At 37.9% G+C, this 13,656-nt stretch overlaps 1 protein-coding gene across 1 annotated transcript in view; it reads left to right on the forward strand.

The window, feature by feature from the left end:
• The window catches only part of LOC109405833 (uncharacterized), a 403,151-nt gene that overhangs the window by 30,859 nt on the left and 358,636 nt on the right, over window positions 1–13,656 (forward strand). The window contains exon 2 of the mRNA XM_029870293.2: window positions 3,328–4,506. Coding sequence (XP_029726153.1) covers window positions 3,625–4,506 — 882 coding nt within the window. The 5' untranslated portion in view covers window positions 3,328–3,624. The remainder of the gene's footprint in view (window positions 1–3,327; window positions 4,507–13,656) is intronic.

Consider the following 13,656-nt stretch of genomic DNA (forward strand, 5'->3'; position numbering starts at 1 on the left):
ACCTCCCCCCCCCCCCCCATGACCACGTGGTTTATGGACAGCCCCCAAGTAACAATGAATGCTGAACAGTGAAAGGATTAGCTGAACAATAGCTGGTTAATGGTGTCAATGGCTGAACACAATGACAGCTGAAAATTGGTCTAAAGTATGGCTTGATCAACCTCTTTAATCAGCAATACATAGATGGCTGAATATCAAGTTAAATAGAACATTATTCATCTGGGTAACCAGCTTCACAACATACACTAACATGCAGAATTAATCATAAACCTTTAATCAAATAACTTTTGACAGTTGACCCAAGCATGGTTTTCGCGAAATCCACATCGCTTCTTCGGCCTCAATACAGACTTAGTTCAACTTATATTCTTGACTATTCAGACACAACAAGTAATGCTCGTTTTCGTGGTGATACCTGGTTCGTGATACCGTTCTCACATTCCAAATGATCACCTTTCATGTGGAGTGGGGTAGATTATCCCTTCTCTCTCTACGGCAGCTGTCCAGTTCCCCACATCCTGACTACTAACCGATAAGTGGTCAAATTTTCTATTTGCCCATCTTGATGGGACCAGCTAAGAAACCATCTTTACCACGAAGCACGTTAGAGTGAAGTTGGTGAATCGTAAAGTCTCCTCTGTGTGGTAGGAGTTGGGTCCTATGTTCACTGCTGCACTGACGTTGTCGTTTCTTCTGTTGCCTCGGTCTCCGCGCCATTCAGAACCTCAACGAAGTTCTGCTTTCACCTTTCAACACCTCACGTCCAGTTTGCACCATGACCAGGTAGTGGTCAGAGTCGATGTTACCGCCACAATAGGTCCTTATGTCTACCATAGCTGTTGGATTAGTAACCTTAGTTCTATGTATAATGTATATAAAACTTTCGTCCTTGGGATTTTTTTTAATATCGTACAAATTGGTACGAAGGTTCTCATAATTTGTTGAACTTTTTTAATAGATAGGGTTCATATATATATGAAAAAAAATCAAATTGAAAAAAAAAATCAAGGTCGCCTAATTTTCCGGAAAACTCCAGTGGAAAACAATCATTTTCCACAGACAACATCTACTTTGAAAAATCAAAACTAAAGAACGAAGCATCGCATCGTAGACACATTTTTTTTGTGAAATCATAAGCAAATTTTCTCAGCAATTCAAAACAAAAATACTAAATAAAAACTGTAAAGGAAAATTGGAAAAGTCGGAAAAACTAATTTCGAAGTAAGGAAAAAATCCCAAAAAAATTTTTTTTGAAAGGAAATTGTGTAAGCTATATTTTGTAAAATTTTCAGGGTATGACTTTTCACCGTTCCTGAGTTATGACCAATTTTGTGGAAATTGTCCAGATGTGCTATACATATGAGCCGTTTTCTTTGAAAAATCATAACTTAAGAACGAACCATCGTAGGAACAATATTTTTTGTTAAAGTGTAAAAGCGTAAAAGCGTAAGCAACAGCGCCACCTAGCGGCAAAAATCGAAAACTTGAAATTCCTGCATACATTTGGCCACGTTTTCCCATACAAACTTCAAGCACTTTGAGCGCTCCCTTAGGCTTAACCGATTTTGCTCAAATTTTGAACGTAGCTTCAGGGAGTCCAAAACAACTGATTCAGGAGGTAAGACTTGGCATTTTTTTTTCAAATTTGTTTTTCATGTAAGTGTGGGCCACCTTAGTCCGCAGATCGTCCTCCACTTGGTCGACCCACCTAGCTCGCTGCGCTCCACGTCTTCTTGTACCGGTCGGATGACTCTCGAGAAACATTTTAGTCGGGTTGCTATCCGACATCCTGATGACGTGACCCGCCCACCGTAGCCTTCCGATTTTCACGATATGGACGATGGTTGGTTCTCTCAGCAGCTGATGCAGCTCGTGGTTCATTCGCCTCCTCCAAGTCCCGTTTTCCATCTGCACTCCGCCGTAGATGGTACGCAACACCTTCCGTTCGAAAACTCCAAGGGCGCGTTGGTCCTCTGCACGTAGGGTCCATGTTTCGTGCCCATAGAGGACGACCGGTCTAATCAACGTATTGTAGATAGTCAACTTCGTGTTACGGCAAACTTTATTCGATCGTAGAGTTCTGCGGAGTCCAAAGTAAGCAAAGTATCCTGCCACAATGCGCCTCTGAATTTCTCTGCTGGTGTCGTTGTCGGCGGTCACCAGTGAGCCCAAGTACACGAATTCTTCAAACGCCTCGATTTCATCACTGTCGATATAAATTTGGGGTGGCGGGCGCGGTGATTCCTCCCTGAAGCTCTTTGCGATCATGTGCTTTGTCTTCGACACATTAATGACTAATCCGATTCGCCTGGCTTCACTTTCACTCTTTAGTCGGATGTACGTTTCCACCATCGTCTCAAATTTACGAGCAATAATATCAATATCATCGGCGAAACCAAGCAGCTGAACGAACTCCGTGAAAATCGTCCCACTCGTGTTTATCCCTGCTCTTCTTATTACACCCTCCAAAGCAATGTTGAACAGCAAGCACGAAAGACCATCACCTTGCCGTAACCCTCTGCGAGATTCGAAGGGACTCGAGAGTGTCCCTGATACTCGAACAACGCACATCACTCGATCCATCGTGGCCTTAATCAACCGTATCAGTTTATCCGGGAATCCGAATTCGTGCATAATCTGTCATAGTTGTTCTCGATCGATTGTATCATACGCCGATTTGAAATCGATGAACAAGTGATGTGTGGGCACGTTGTATTCGCGGCATTTCTGCAACACCTGGCGGATGGCGAACATCTGTTCCATTGTAGCGCGTTCAGCCATAAATCCAGCCTGATATTGCCTCACGAACTCTCTTGCAATCTTATTGCAAACTTATTTACTATGTAGTATAAAGCAAAGCACTTTATTGCTAAAATAATGAACGGGTTTCAGCTTACTTAGGCGATAAAAATGGTTTTACAAAACTTAACACTTGACTAACATCTAATTACTATGATTTAGTGTTAGCCGGCACAATGCAAGTCATTACGCAGCAAACCATTTGTCTAAAATATAGTTTCTGAAATTTCTCTCTTTAAACCGTTTAACGACAATTCACACAGATTTATTCGCCTCCGAGAGACACTGATTCATTACCCATCATGCCTTTAAAACGCGAGCAAAACAATAATCTTCGCACTTGACCATGATCACCCTGAACCACCGTCAAATCTCACGCACCCGTAAGGGAGAGGAAGGGGAAAAATGTAAAAAACGCGCTAATTAAATTCCCACCTCCAGGGAAATTCCTCCCAACTAACCGTACCACAACAGTGACGATCATCTCATAACCATTCATTTCGTTTTTCGCTTTCTTCTCACTTTCAGACGCACGCAGCAAGCAGCATCGCCCTCCAGGGACGGAGAAATGATCCGTCGTGTGACGACCTGTACCTAACTATCACCTTCCCCTCCAGAGTTTAGTGTCTTTCATTTTAAAAGCTGCATTTTTAAAATAAAAGAGCCTTCTTTAATCGCACCCTAACGAAGAGCACTCATTCCAGAGTAAGTACTTCGAAAATCTCGTAAAAATCTCGTTACAACACAAAGGCAATTGTCTTTTGCCGTTCCGGAGTCGTCCAACCGAGGGGCTCGAAAATTTGCAATTGCAATTGCGCAACGGAGATGACCTGCAGCAGAATGCGGTTTCTTATGGTGTCGTCGATAGTGGTGTGTTGGGTGGCAATCGTGGTCCGAGCCGACAACCAAACGGAAGCCCCAGCGGCGACAGAAGAGCAGAAGCCCGTGGCGGCAGCCCTGTACGGAGCCGATGCCGAGCAGAAGGCTAATGACGACGGGTATGACTTCTTCTCGATCGATCAACTGTTCATGAACAATCCGCAGTATGCGAAGCTGCTTAGCGATCTACAGGCGCACACCTTCGGAAGCAATTGGAGGCGGAAAAGGGACGTCGGCGATGAAGAACCATCTGCAGAAACTCCCGTGGACTCCCCGGAAGACACAAGCCCGACGTCTCCGATTGCCGAAATCACCGAGGTCACCAAGGACATGAGAGAGACCACCAAGGAAACGAGCGAAACGGTGGAAAACATCGAAGGTCGAACGACTCCGTTGAAGGCATCCAGCTCGATTTCCACGACCACGACTAGCTCGTTTGGATTCTCCGGTTCTACTGAGCGCACCAGTGAGGAACCCACAAGCGCCGCCCCCATTCGCAGCAGTACGCCCCGACGACTTGTTCACAAGAACAACAAAACAAAGAACAAGAACACCAACAACAAGAACAGCCAGAACAAGCAACCGCTAGATCTCCCAAGCACCCTCACAGCCACCAATGTCAACAAGTTCACGGTGACGAACTCTCCGTCGGCAACCTCACCGCTATCGCAGTCCTCTCCGCTATCGTCATCGGTCTCGACAGCAGGTTCCACGTCCTCTGCGGCCATTACTTCGACTCTGACGACCAACCCGGCTAGCAGTAGCAGCAACATGGCAGCCGCCGCCGCAGCCGTGGCCAACGTGACCGGAGGAAACAACAAAGATAAGGTAGGGTTTCGACTATAACAAGCGTCTAGTACAGAGTATCTTTTGTAGAATTCATGGCTTAGGGATCGTGAATGGCTATAGAACTGCTCTATTTCGTGAGCACCACAGTTGTTCAGAGAGGCTACTGCAATTGCTTTGTAGGGTATTCTCGGGCAAATAAGCAGCTCAGAATAAATTTTCAGATATCAAATTTATGGATCTTGATCATTTGGAGCCCCAGGGTCCTAATTTCTTAAGAACGACGTGTTTCGTCCTTCTAGCTGACCTAGAATACTTCAGTTGGTTGGAATTGACATCTTGACACTGCACTGGTTGAATTGAAAAGATGTCTCAAAATGAGGGATAGTAGTCATAATTGCAACTTCGCGATTGACTAGAAGAATCAAAAGTATACATAAAAACGCCATATGAAGCCTGTGTTTTGACCAGATTGTCTTGCCATTGTGCTTTTTTGAGAATCCAAAGTTTTGAAAAGTTGCCCAAGCAACACACAAGTCATATAAGAGTTACGCCAGCGCAGAATTTGGTTGTATAGAAATAAATTTGACGTTATTATAGCGTTATGTTAGATAACATCAAATCAACTTCTATACAACCAAAACTTGCGCTGCCTTAAGTGTTATGACATTCATGTTAATTGGGTAATAACCCCACTGGCCACGTTTTACAATCATCGAGGAAGGGAAGGAATGTTAGTGCAACATCCGTTGCTACTAGAAACCGAGAGCACCACTGCGTCTCCACAGTTGTCGCGGTAAGGAGGTATTTGTTAATGGGAGAAAGGATGGAAACTAACAGGAATGCGAATGAAGAATAAGTCAACATCTGTAATGGCAAACCATTCACAGATTTTTTGTAAATACAAAATGTAACCAACTATACATAGAAACTGTCGATAACTCCGTTCAACACTAATTTTTTTTATAAGATGAGAAAAAAAGAACAGGAGTTTAGGACCCTAGAAGTCAGAGTGAAAGAATTTTTGAAAAATATTGGACCGGGCCTTCACAGTTCATGACCGAAGTTTGTATGGAGAGTTTGAGGTGTTCAATTGATATGTGCATTAAAACGCGCTTTGCGTATATTTATGCGTTAGACAATAACGAAACATACCGAAAACGCCTAAACATATGCACGACACGTTCTAATGAGTATGTCAATTGAACACCCGAAGTTCTCCATACAAACTTTGGTCATTAACTATGAAGGCCCGGTCCAATATTTTTCAGAAATTCTTTCACTCTGACACTTCTAGGGTCCCAAACCCCTGTTTTTTTCTCATTCCATAGCACCAAATTTTGTAAAATTTTGTCGAGCAGTTTTATGAATAAATGTCATTACTAGAAAAGATGGACACCGACGGGTAACAACGATTTGCGCAGTGACATCATCTAGGAATTTATGTTATTTTTTAATATGAATTGAACTATTTTAACAACAAAACTAAGCTTGATTTATTATCGCCAATTTATTTGCATCCATTCATCTCTCCGGCACTGAATGCACACCAGTTTAAACAAAATCAAGTTCAGCATTTTTTTTGTGAATTGTTTCAGTCATTCCTTTTAGAAATTTCTCAGAAAATCCTTGCGGAAAATCAGGATTTCCCTATGAAAATGCTGAAAGGTTTTGCAAGGGTATTCACAAATGAATTGCCTAGAATTTCCAAAACAATTACCGTAGAAATTTGTATATTCAACTGCCAAACCAAGTTCCAAAGGAATTCTCGAAGGAATCCTCAAATGAATTTGGCGTGAAGACCCAAGTAACATTGAATGCTGAACAGTGATAGTATTAGCTGAACAATAGCTGGTTAATCGTTTCAATGGCTGAGCACAATGACCGCTGAATATTGGTCTGAAGTATGGCTTGTTCGACCTTTTTAATCAGCAATACATAGATGGCTGAATATCAAGTTGAATAGAATATTATTCATCTGGGAAACCAGCTTTAAAACATAAGGTACACCGGAGCAAGTTGAAACGGGTGGGGCAAGTTGAAACAGCGGGTTAACATGATATTATCCAATGATGGTAAACAGCTTGAATGCCATAACACATAGTTTTTGATTCAAACAATCTTTTAGCGAAAGAAAAATTTAGAAATTTTATTGAAGTCTATTTCAAAACATCGTGTTTCATCTTGCCCCACCCGTTTCAACTTGCCCCGGTGTACCTTACACCAACATGCTGAATTAATCATCTGTTGTTCATCCTTTATTCAAATAATTGTTGACAGCTGACCCAAGCATGTTTTCGTAAAGTCCACATCGCTTCTTCAGCCTCAATACAGACTTAGTTCAACTTATGTTCTTGACTATTCAGACACAACAAGTATTGCTCTTGTTTTCGAGGATATGTATACAATTGTGTGTGGTGTAGGTGCTAAGGTGAGTGACTATAAATCAGAAGGTCAAAGTTCAATTCCCAGTTTTCCCACAGATTCATTTATACAATCCCAAACATCTCTTCTGGAAATAGCCGCAGCTAATGGTAAAAATAGGCTCACGAAAGTGTTTTTATTTTATTTTTACACAATTAATAAATTTAATTGATTACTGATTAAGCGCATATTAGGCCTTAATTCAGCTTTCCAATGAACTTCAAATCAGCTGAAGGTTAACTAAATTCACCAAAATTAGATGTTTAGGAGTTGAAACAATCTCCTTGTGCTCAGCTTTTGTTCAAATGAAAGCTGATTTTAAATAGCCGGAGAAACGTTTGTACAGCATCAAATTGTTACCTGGGGAACTCTCAAAAAATGTCTGGAACATTTCATCAACATTATACCAAAATAAATTCCAAAAGAGTTTCTTGAGTGATTTTAAGTAAATCACATAAAAACAGAATCCTCTAAATTTGAGCCAAACATCAAAAGATTTAGAGGTGGCGCAAATGTCTCAACATTGAGTCTTCGGATAATGAAAGGATGTTTTCACCACTTCAAGTTCCATAGCATTCCAATTGATTATTGAATAAACTTGTCGAGCATTGAAATGTCCCAAAAACACCCAGAATATGAGTTTTTTAGATATTTTTCTTTTTATTTTTATTTTTTTTTACTCAAGGCCCTTACCTTTTAGGCTTTTTACGGCATCATCAGCATCGGCAGCTATGTTGGATATGTGGCTCGAAATTTCAAAGCGATAATTCTTTGCCACCAAAGCGACTATTCGTACGAAAAAGTATCATCCTATATGCTCACTCGCAGTGATTGCAATGATACTTTTTCAGCTGCAATGCTGCAAAATTAACAGTTATTTATCACTTCAAAAACGCGAAGCAAACAATCATTGAAAAGCAAAAAAGTCAATGATTCGTTTGAAAACTTGGTGATGCATCATGACACCTTAAGGCCCGATAACATTTCAACTGCTTGACCAATTTCAAATATTTTACCGTTCTATTTCAGAAATTTATGTTGCCTAAAAGTTTTGTTAATGAACTGAAGTATTGTTTAAACATGGATAAATATCTAAAACTATTCAAATTCACGTAATTTTTAGGATAAATGTAAATTTTGGCTAAATTTTAATTGTTTTTAAGCATAGTTTAAATCTTGAACTGAAAAGTGTATTCTGAATAATAAAAAAAAGCTAAAAACTTCGATTTTAGAGTGTTAGTTTTTGATGTTGAGTAGAAATTGCCGAAAAAATCTTCCTAAACTTTATATTTTCTTAAAAAAAACAGTGTTCAGACATGTTTTGACTGTTTTTGGCGAAAAATATAATAAAAATAAGTTGTGTAATGAATAGTTTGTTCATGGCACACTCAGACTACAGAAGTAATTGCAAGAACATGCGAAAACATTTGATTGGTCAAGCTGTTGCAAAGATTCTAAGTAAAAATAATGAAAAATAAAATAAAACATAAAACAAACAAATTTTACGTGATTTTAAAGAAAATGTTCTGCAAAGTTTATTCAAAAATCAACTGTTTCAAAAAAAAAAATCAAATTCGATGGAAAACTGAGAAAGTGGTGACACTTAAAATTTAAGCATATTTTAGTTACTCTAACATTTTACTTTGAGGCGCTTGTGCTACCTCTAAATTCCATCATTTTTGGCCCAAACTCGAAGGTTTCTCTTTTCACGTGATTTGAATCGGGAAGAGCATACGCATGGCACGTTTCAACCACTTTTGAAAAATAAGCCACACCCTAGAGCCCATCTATAAACTACTAACACTCTAAGGGGGAGCACTTAAGCTCTTACAAACTCACTTCCATTTTTAGTATGTCGATATAGTTTAAAGAAGAATTTTATTCTTGTATTGTAAGGGGTTTCGTAATATTACGACCTTCGACATCAATGTTCGGTCCAGCCACACGCCTAACAGAAACACCAGTCGATGGATGCCTGAAAAGTACTCTACAAATAATTCCGCCAGTAACTTAAACCTCCTTTCGAAAGTTTTTCAAACGTTTCTGAAAAAAGTGTATTACGTGGAATTTGTGGAAAATTAATTCTAAAAATATCTGGTCAATCTAATTTGAAAACCTTGCTGCTAACCTGAGACATTTTTTTTGTGTTAAGAAAACTTCAATGTTAACAAATATTTTACATCTTGGTAAGTTGAACAGCTTACTAGTTCACTTTATTCTTCAAAGATTTAATCAATAAGTCATAACCCATAACATTAGGCTAAGATTTTTATGGTTTTTGTGGAAGTTCCGGAGTTGCTTTATATTTCGGCGCTTGTTGATGAAAACACAGCATTTATTTGAAAGTTGTAAGGATTGTGGTGGAGCTCTTCATATTTAAAGATTTTTTATTTTTCAATATTGAATAAAATTTTGATTTTAGTTTTTGAAAATCCTGGAAAAGTTTTAAATATATTTAACAAAAAAATGCAAAAGAATCTTTTTTATTTAATAATAATTAAAGAACTACAGATATTCTTGTGGGATCTTAAAGGATAAATTAAAAAAAAAACAAAGATTACATATATTCAGTTTTTTTCAGCACCAGAAATCAGAATGTTTGAATGAAAACATAAAAGAACTTTATAAGAGAATTGACGACGAACTCCTTTCCAGGCATTTTAGGACGTTACTTTGACACTGCGTTCAGGTAAAATCTTCGTATTTCCTGTAGAATTATACACTACAACGAGTCTTTAGAGAAATATCAAAAGAATGCCGTCGGGATATCTTGGAAGTGATGCAAAATATTTAGGTAGTTTGTCAAAAACTAATTAAATTTCCATTACCTGATATGAACAAACCATCGGAAGTTTCTCAGCAACTTCTTCAAAACAACAGCATTTTAAAAATTCAATCTTATCATTAAATTCCTACAGACTTACAATGATTTCTACAATTTATCTTTTCGAGAATTTTCCTCTGAGATTTTGAAGGAATTTTTCATGGAATGGCACAAGGAAACGCGTTTTTTCATGAGTTCTCTTAAAACATTTTACTTTTCAGGATTTCTTCGGGATTTTTTTAACTAGAATTTCAAGGGTTTTTTTTTAATTGCTCCAGAAAATCTTTCAAGTATTTTCCAAAAAGGGTCTTCAGGAGTTCCAAAAACTCTTTCTAAAATTTCTTAAATAAATGCATAAATTTTGGAAATATTTCAATTATCTAATATTCTGGGATTGAACGTTTAGTAACTTAAGAGGACGTGTTTTTTTGAAAAATATTCTCATACTCACGAACAACTTTCTTCTGAAAGATGTCTACATGTATTGCACACCAAACAAAGCCAGATGCTTCGAAAATAACCATATTCATCATGAAGCATTTTTTTAAAGAATTTATTGACGCATTGCTAGACAAGCGATCCTCCTCTTCTTGACGTAACGTCCTCACTGGGACAAAGCCTGATCTCAGCTTAGTGTTCAATGAGCACTTCCACAGTTTTTAACTGAGAGCTTCCTCTGCCAATGACCATTTTGCATGTGTATATCGTGTGGCAGGCACGAAGATACTCTATGCCCAAGGAAGTCAAGGAAATTTCCTTTACGAAAAGATCCTGGACTGACTGGGAATCGAACCCGTCACCCTCAGCATGGTCATGCTGAATACCCGTGCGTTTACCGTCTCGGCTATAAGGGCCCTCGTTAGAAGCGTTAGCAGTTGGATTAGGTGGGCTCGATCAGGGGCGTAGAATGAACTTGAAGCTGCTTAGTATTTTCAAATTTAACTACATACTTATAAATAAATTGAAACATCGTGGAAAATTTGGAAAAATTACAGCCACTGCACACTGGGCCACGAGCGGGATCTAGCAAGTAAAAACCTCTAGCGTTTTGGGTGTACATTTTTTTGAGTTGGTGTCTTCTGAGACTTGTATTAATTTTACCTGTACTTTTATGTGGTGAAGAAAATTAGTTGGTAATTTTGCCGCATAGGTGGCGCTGCGATACTAACTTTTTTGTCTTACGTCCTAGAGGTTTCCCGTCTTCTGCAAAGTTGTAGAGCGTGCAAAAATAAGTAAAGTTGTCGAAGACACCAAAGTTGTGTGACTGCAAATAACAAAGTAATATTAAAAATAGTAAAATTTACGTGAAAATCACGTTTTCATGACTATTTTTAATGTTTATCTCAAATTTATCAATTTTAACACTTCACACGTGTTAATCAAAGTAGCCTGTGTCTTAAGATACCAACTTTACAATTTTTTGAGACCTTTAAAATGGTTTTTTGGGCATAATAGTAAAAATTACTATGATTTTTAGTAGCAGTTTTTTTTTCAAAAAGCTGCAAGTTTCGGCTTAATTTGATGCTTGCTTCAAAATATACCCGCAGAATATACCACTCAAGATCTATTAAATCTGAAAGTTTGCCGGAGGTATAATTTGGTGTTTTTGAGATATCCTGTTTTTAAATAATGATGTTTTTAAATCTAAATGATTTTGAAAGAGAAGCAATTCTTTATTCCAGAGTTTTTTGTCTGTATTAACGAGATTTTTAATCCTAGGCTAGTTCATCTCGGGATATTCCGGAGTTGTCCTGCCAGTAGATACTCACGGATCACTTTTCAATTAAGAGTTTTATGTTTACCCAACGCCCTGATTACTCGAAATTGACGTTTTGTGTTCAATTGTTGTGTGCATCAATTTGTTGAATCAACAGTGCTCATATATTTATTGGTCTATTGAAAGAAAGAAATTATAATGGTTTTTGGCCCTGTGTGAGCGACTCACGCAAGTGCGAAGTTTCGTAATACCAATCCGTGTGGTCAATAATGATTTTCAGTTAACTTAACGTACATACGTAAAAATGAATAAATTATTGGTTATATTAAAAAAAAATCTTCAGCTCTAGATGAGATTTGAATTCACGACTCTTATACAAGTGCTTTACTTACTAAGTCACAGTGCCAATTAATGACACGGCATTGATGAGTTTAGTTTTTTTTTTCATAATGTCATCAATATCCATCTAAACATACGTTGAGTTAACTGAAAATCATTATTGATTGCACGGATTGGTATACCGGAACTTTGCACTAACATAAGTCGCTCACACAGGATCAAAAAGCATTTTTTTTTTCTTTCAATATACCAAAACATATATGTGCATTGTCGATTCAATACATTGATGCGCAAGACAATTGAACACAAAACGTGTCAATTTCAAGTAATTAAGGCGTTGGGTAAACATAAAACTTTTTATTTAAAAGTGATCCGTGAGGGTCTAATAGCAGCACAACTCCGGAATAAAGAATTGCATCTCTTTCAAAATAATTTAGGTATAAAAACATCAATATCTCAAAAACACCAAATTATACCTCTGGCAAACTTTCAGATTTAATAGATCTTGAGTGGTATATTTTGAAGCAAGCATCAAATTAAGCCGAAACTTGCAGCTTTTTGAAAAAACTGCTAGTAAAAATCATAGTAATTTTTACTATTATGCCCAAAAAACCATTTTAAAGGTCCCAAAAAATTGTAAAGTTGGTATCATCAGACACAGGCTACTTTGATTAACACGTGTGAAGTGTTAAAATTGATAAATTTGCGATAAACATTCAAAATAGTCATGAAAACGTGATTTTCACGTAAATTTTACTATTTTTATTATAACTTTGTTATTTGCAGTCACACAACTTTGGTGCCTTCGACAACTTTACTTATTTTTGCACGCTCTACAACTTTGCAGAAGACGGGAAACCTCTAGGACGTAAGACAAAAAAGTTAGTATCGCAGCGCCACCAATGCGGCAAAATTACCAACTAATTTTCTTCACCACATAAAAGTACAGGTAAAATTAATACAAGTCTCCGAAGACACCAACTCAAAAAAATGTACTCCCAAAACGCTAGAGGTTTTTACTTGCTAGATCCCGCTCGTGGCCCAGTGTGCACTGGCTAAGTGGTTCGGTACCCTATAATTAACAAGATAACAAGATTGAAAAGTTTTTCCTCGAATTTTATTTCCATCTAGTGTCCACGTCTATTTCGGTCACAACATGAATTTAATTCCCGTCACACCTTCTGCCCGACACTATGGTACATTGGATGGTCAAAAATTTTGACTAAACCACAGTTGTGTATCCGAAAAGTCAGGTTAATTTTTCGCAATCCAAATCAAATCATGTATTCAAAGTATTGTTCAGCAGAAAGCTTTTAAATTACGATAGATATAGATTTAGAAAAACGACCAAAAAATTTCGGCTGATATTATTTTTTTTTTCTTCAGTGCAGCGAAGACATTTTTCTTTGTGGTTGTGAAATACAGTGTTCGTATGCAGAAAAATCACGCACACATTTGCCTGCATCTTTCCAAAGACGAAGAAAACTTGTTGTTTGCAATTTCGCGATGGGAGAAAACAATTTATTTTAATAAATGAGCAGCTTTTGCTGCATTCTGCACCAGTGGAATTCAAATTTGAAATGCTACAGAGCTTTTTTAATAAGGGAATCTAGCGAAGTGATAATTAGACGGTGATGAAGAACAGTTCGACTAGCTGCTTCTTGGGGGCGATTGCCTTCGGCATACGCAAAACGAGAAAAAATGTGAAGTCGTAAGTGCAGTGAAATTTAAACGTCATATTTTGCGTAATTATTCGATTTCCAGTGCAAAACATCTTTCCTCAAGGATTTGTGGTGTAATATGGTATTGATATTTTAGACATTTAAGTTCTGCGGATATGGATGTAGTTTTAGAGCAAACTAGGTCTCCAGTTAGCCTAGTGATTAAG

Source organism: Aedes albopictus, chromosome 3 (assembly GCF_035046485.1).
Source record: "Aedes albopictus strain Foshan chromosome 3, AalbF5, whole genome shotgun sequence".
Lineage (NCBI taxonomy): Eukaryota > Metazoa > Arthropoda > Insecta > Diptera > Culicidae > Aedes > Aedes albopictus.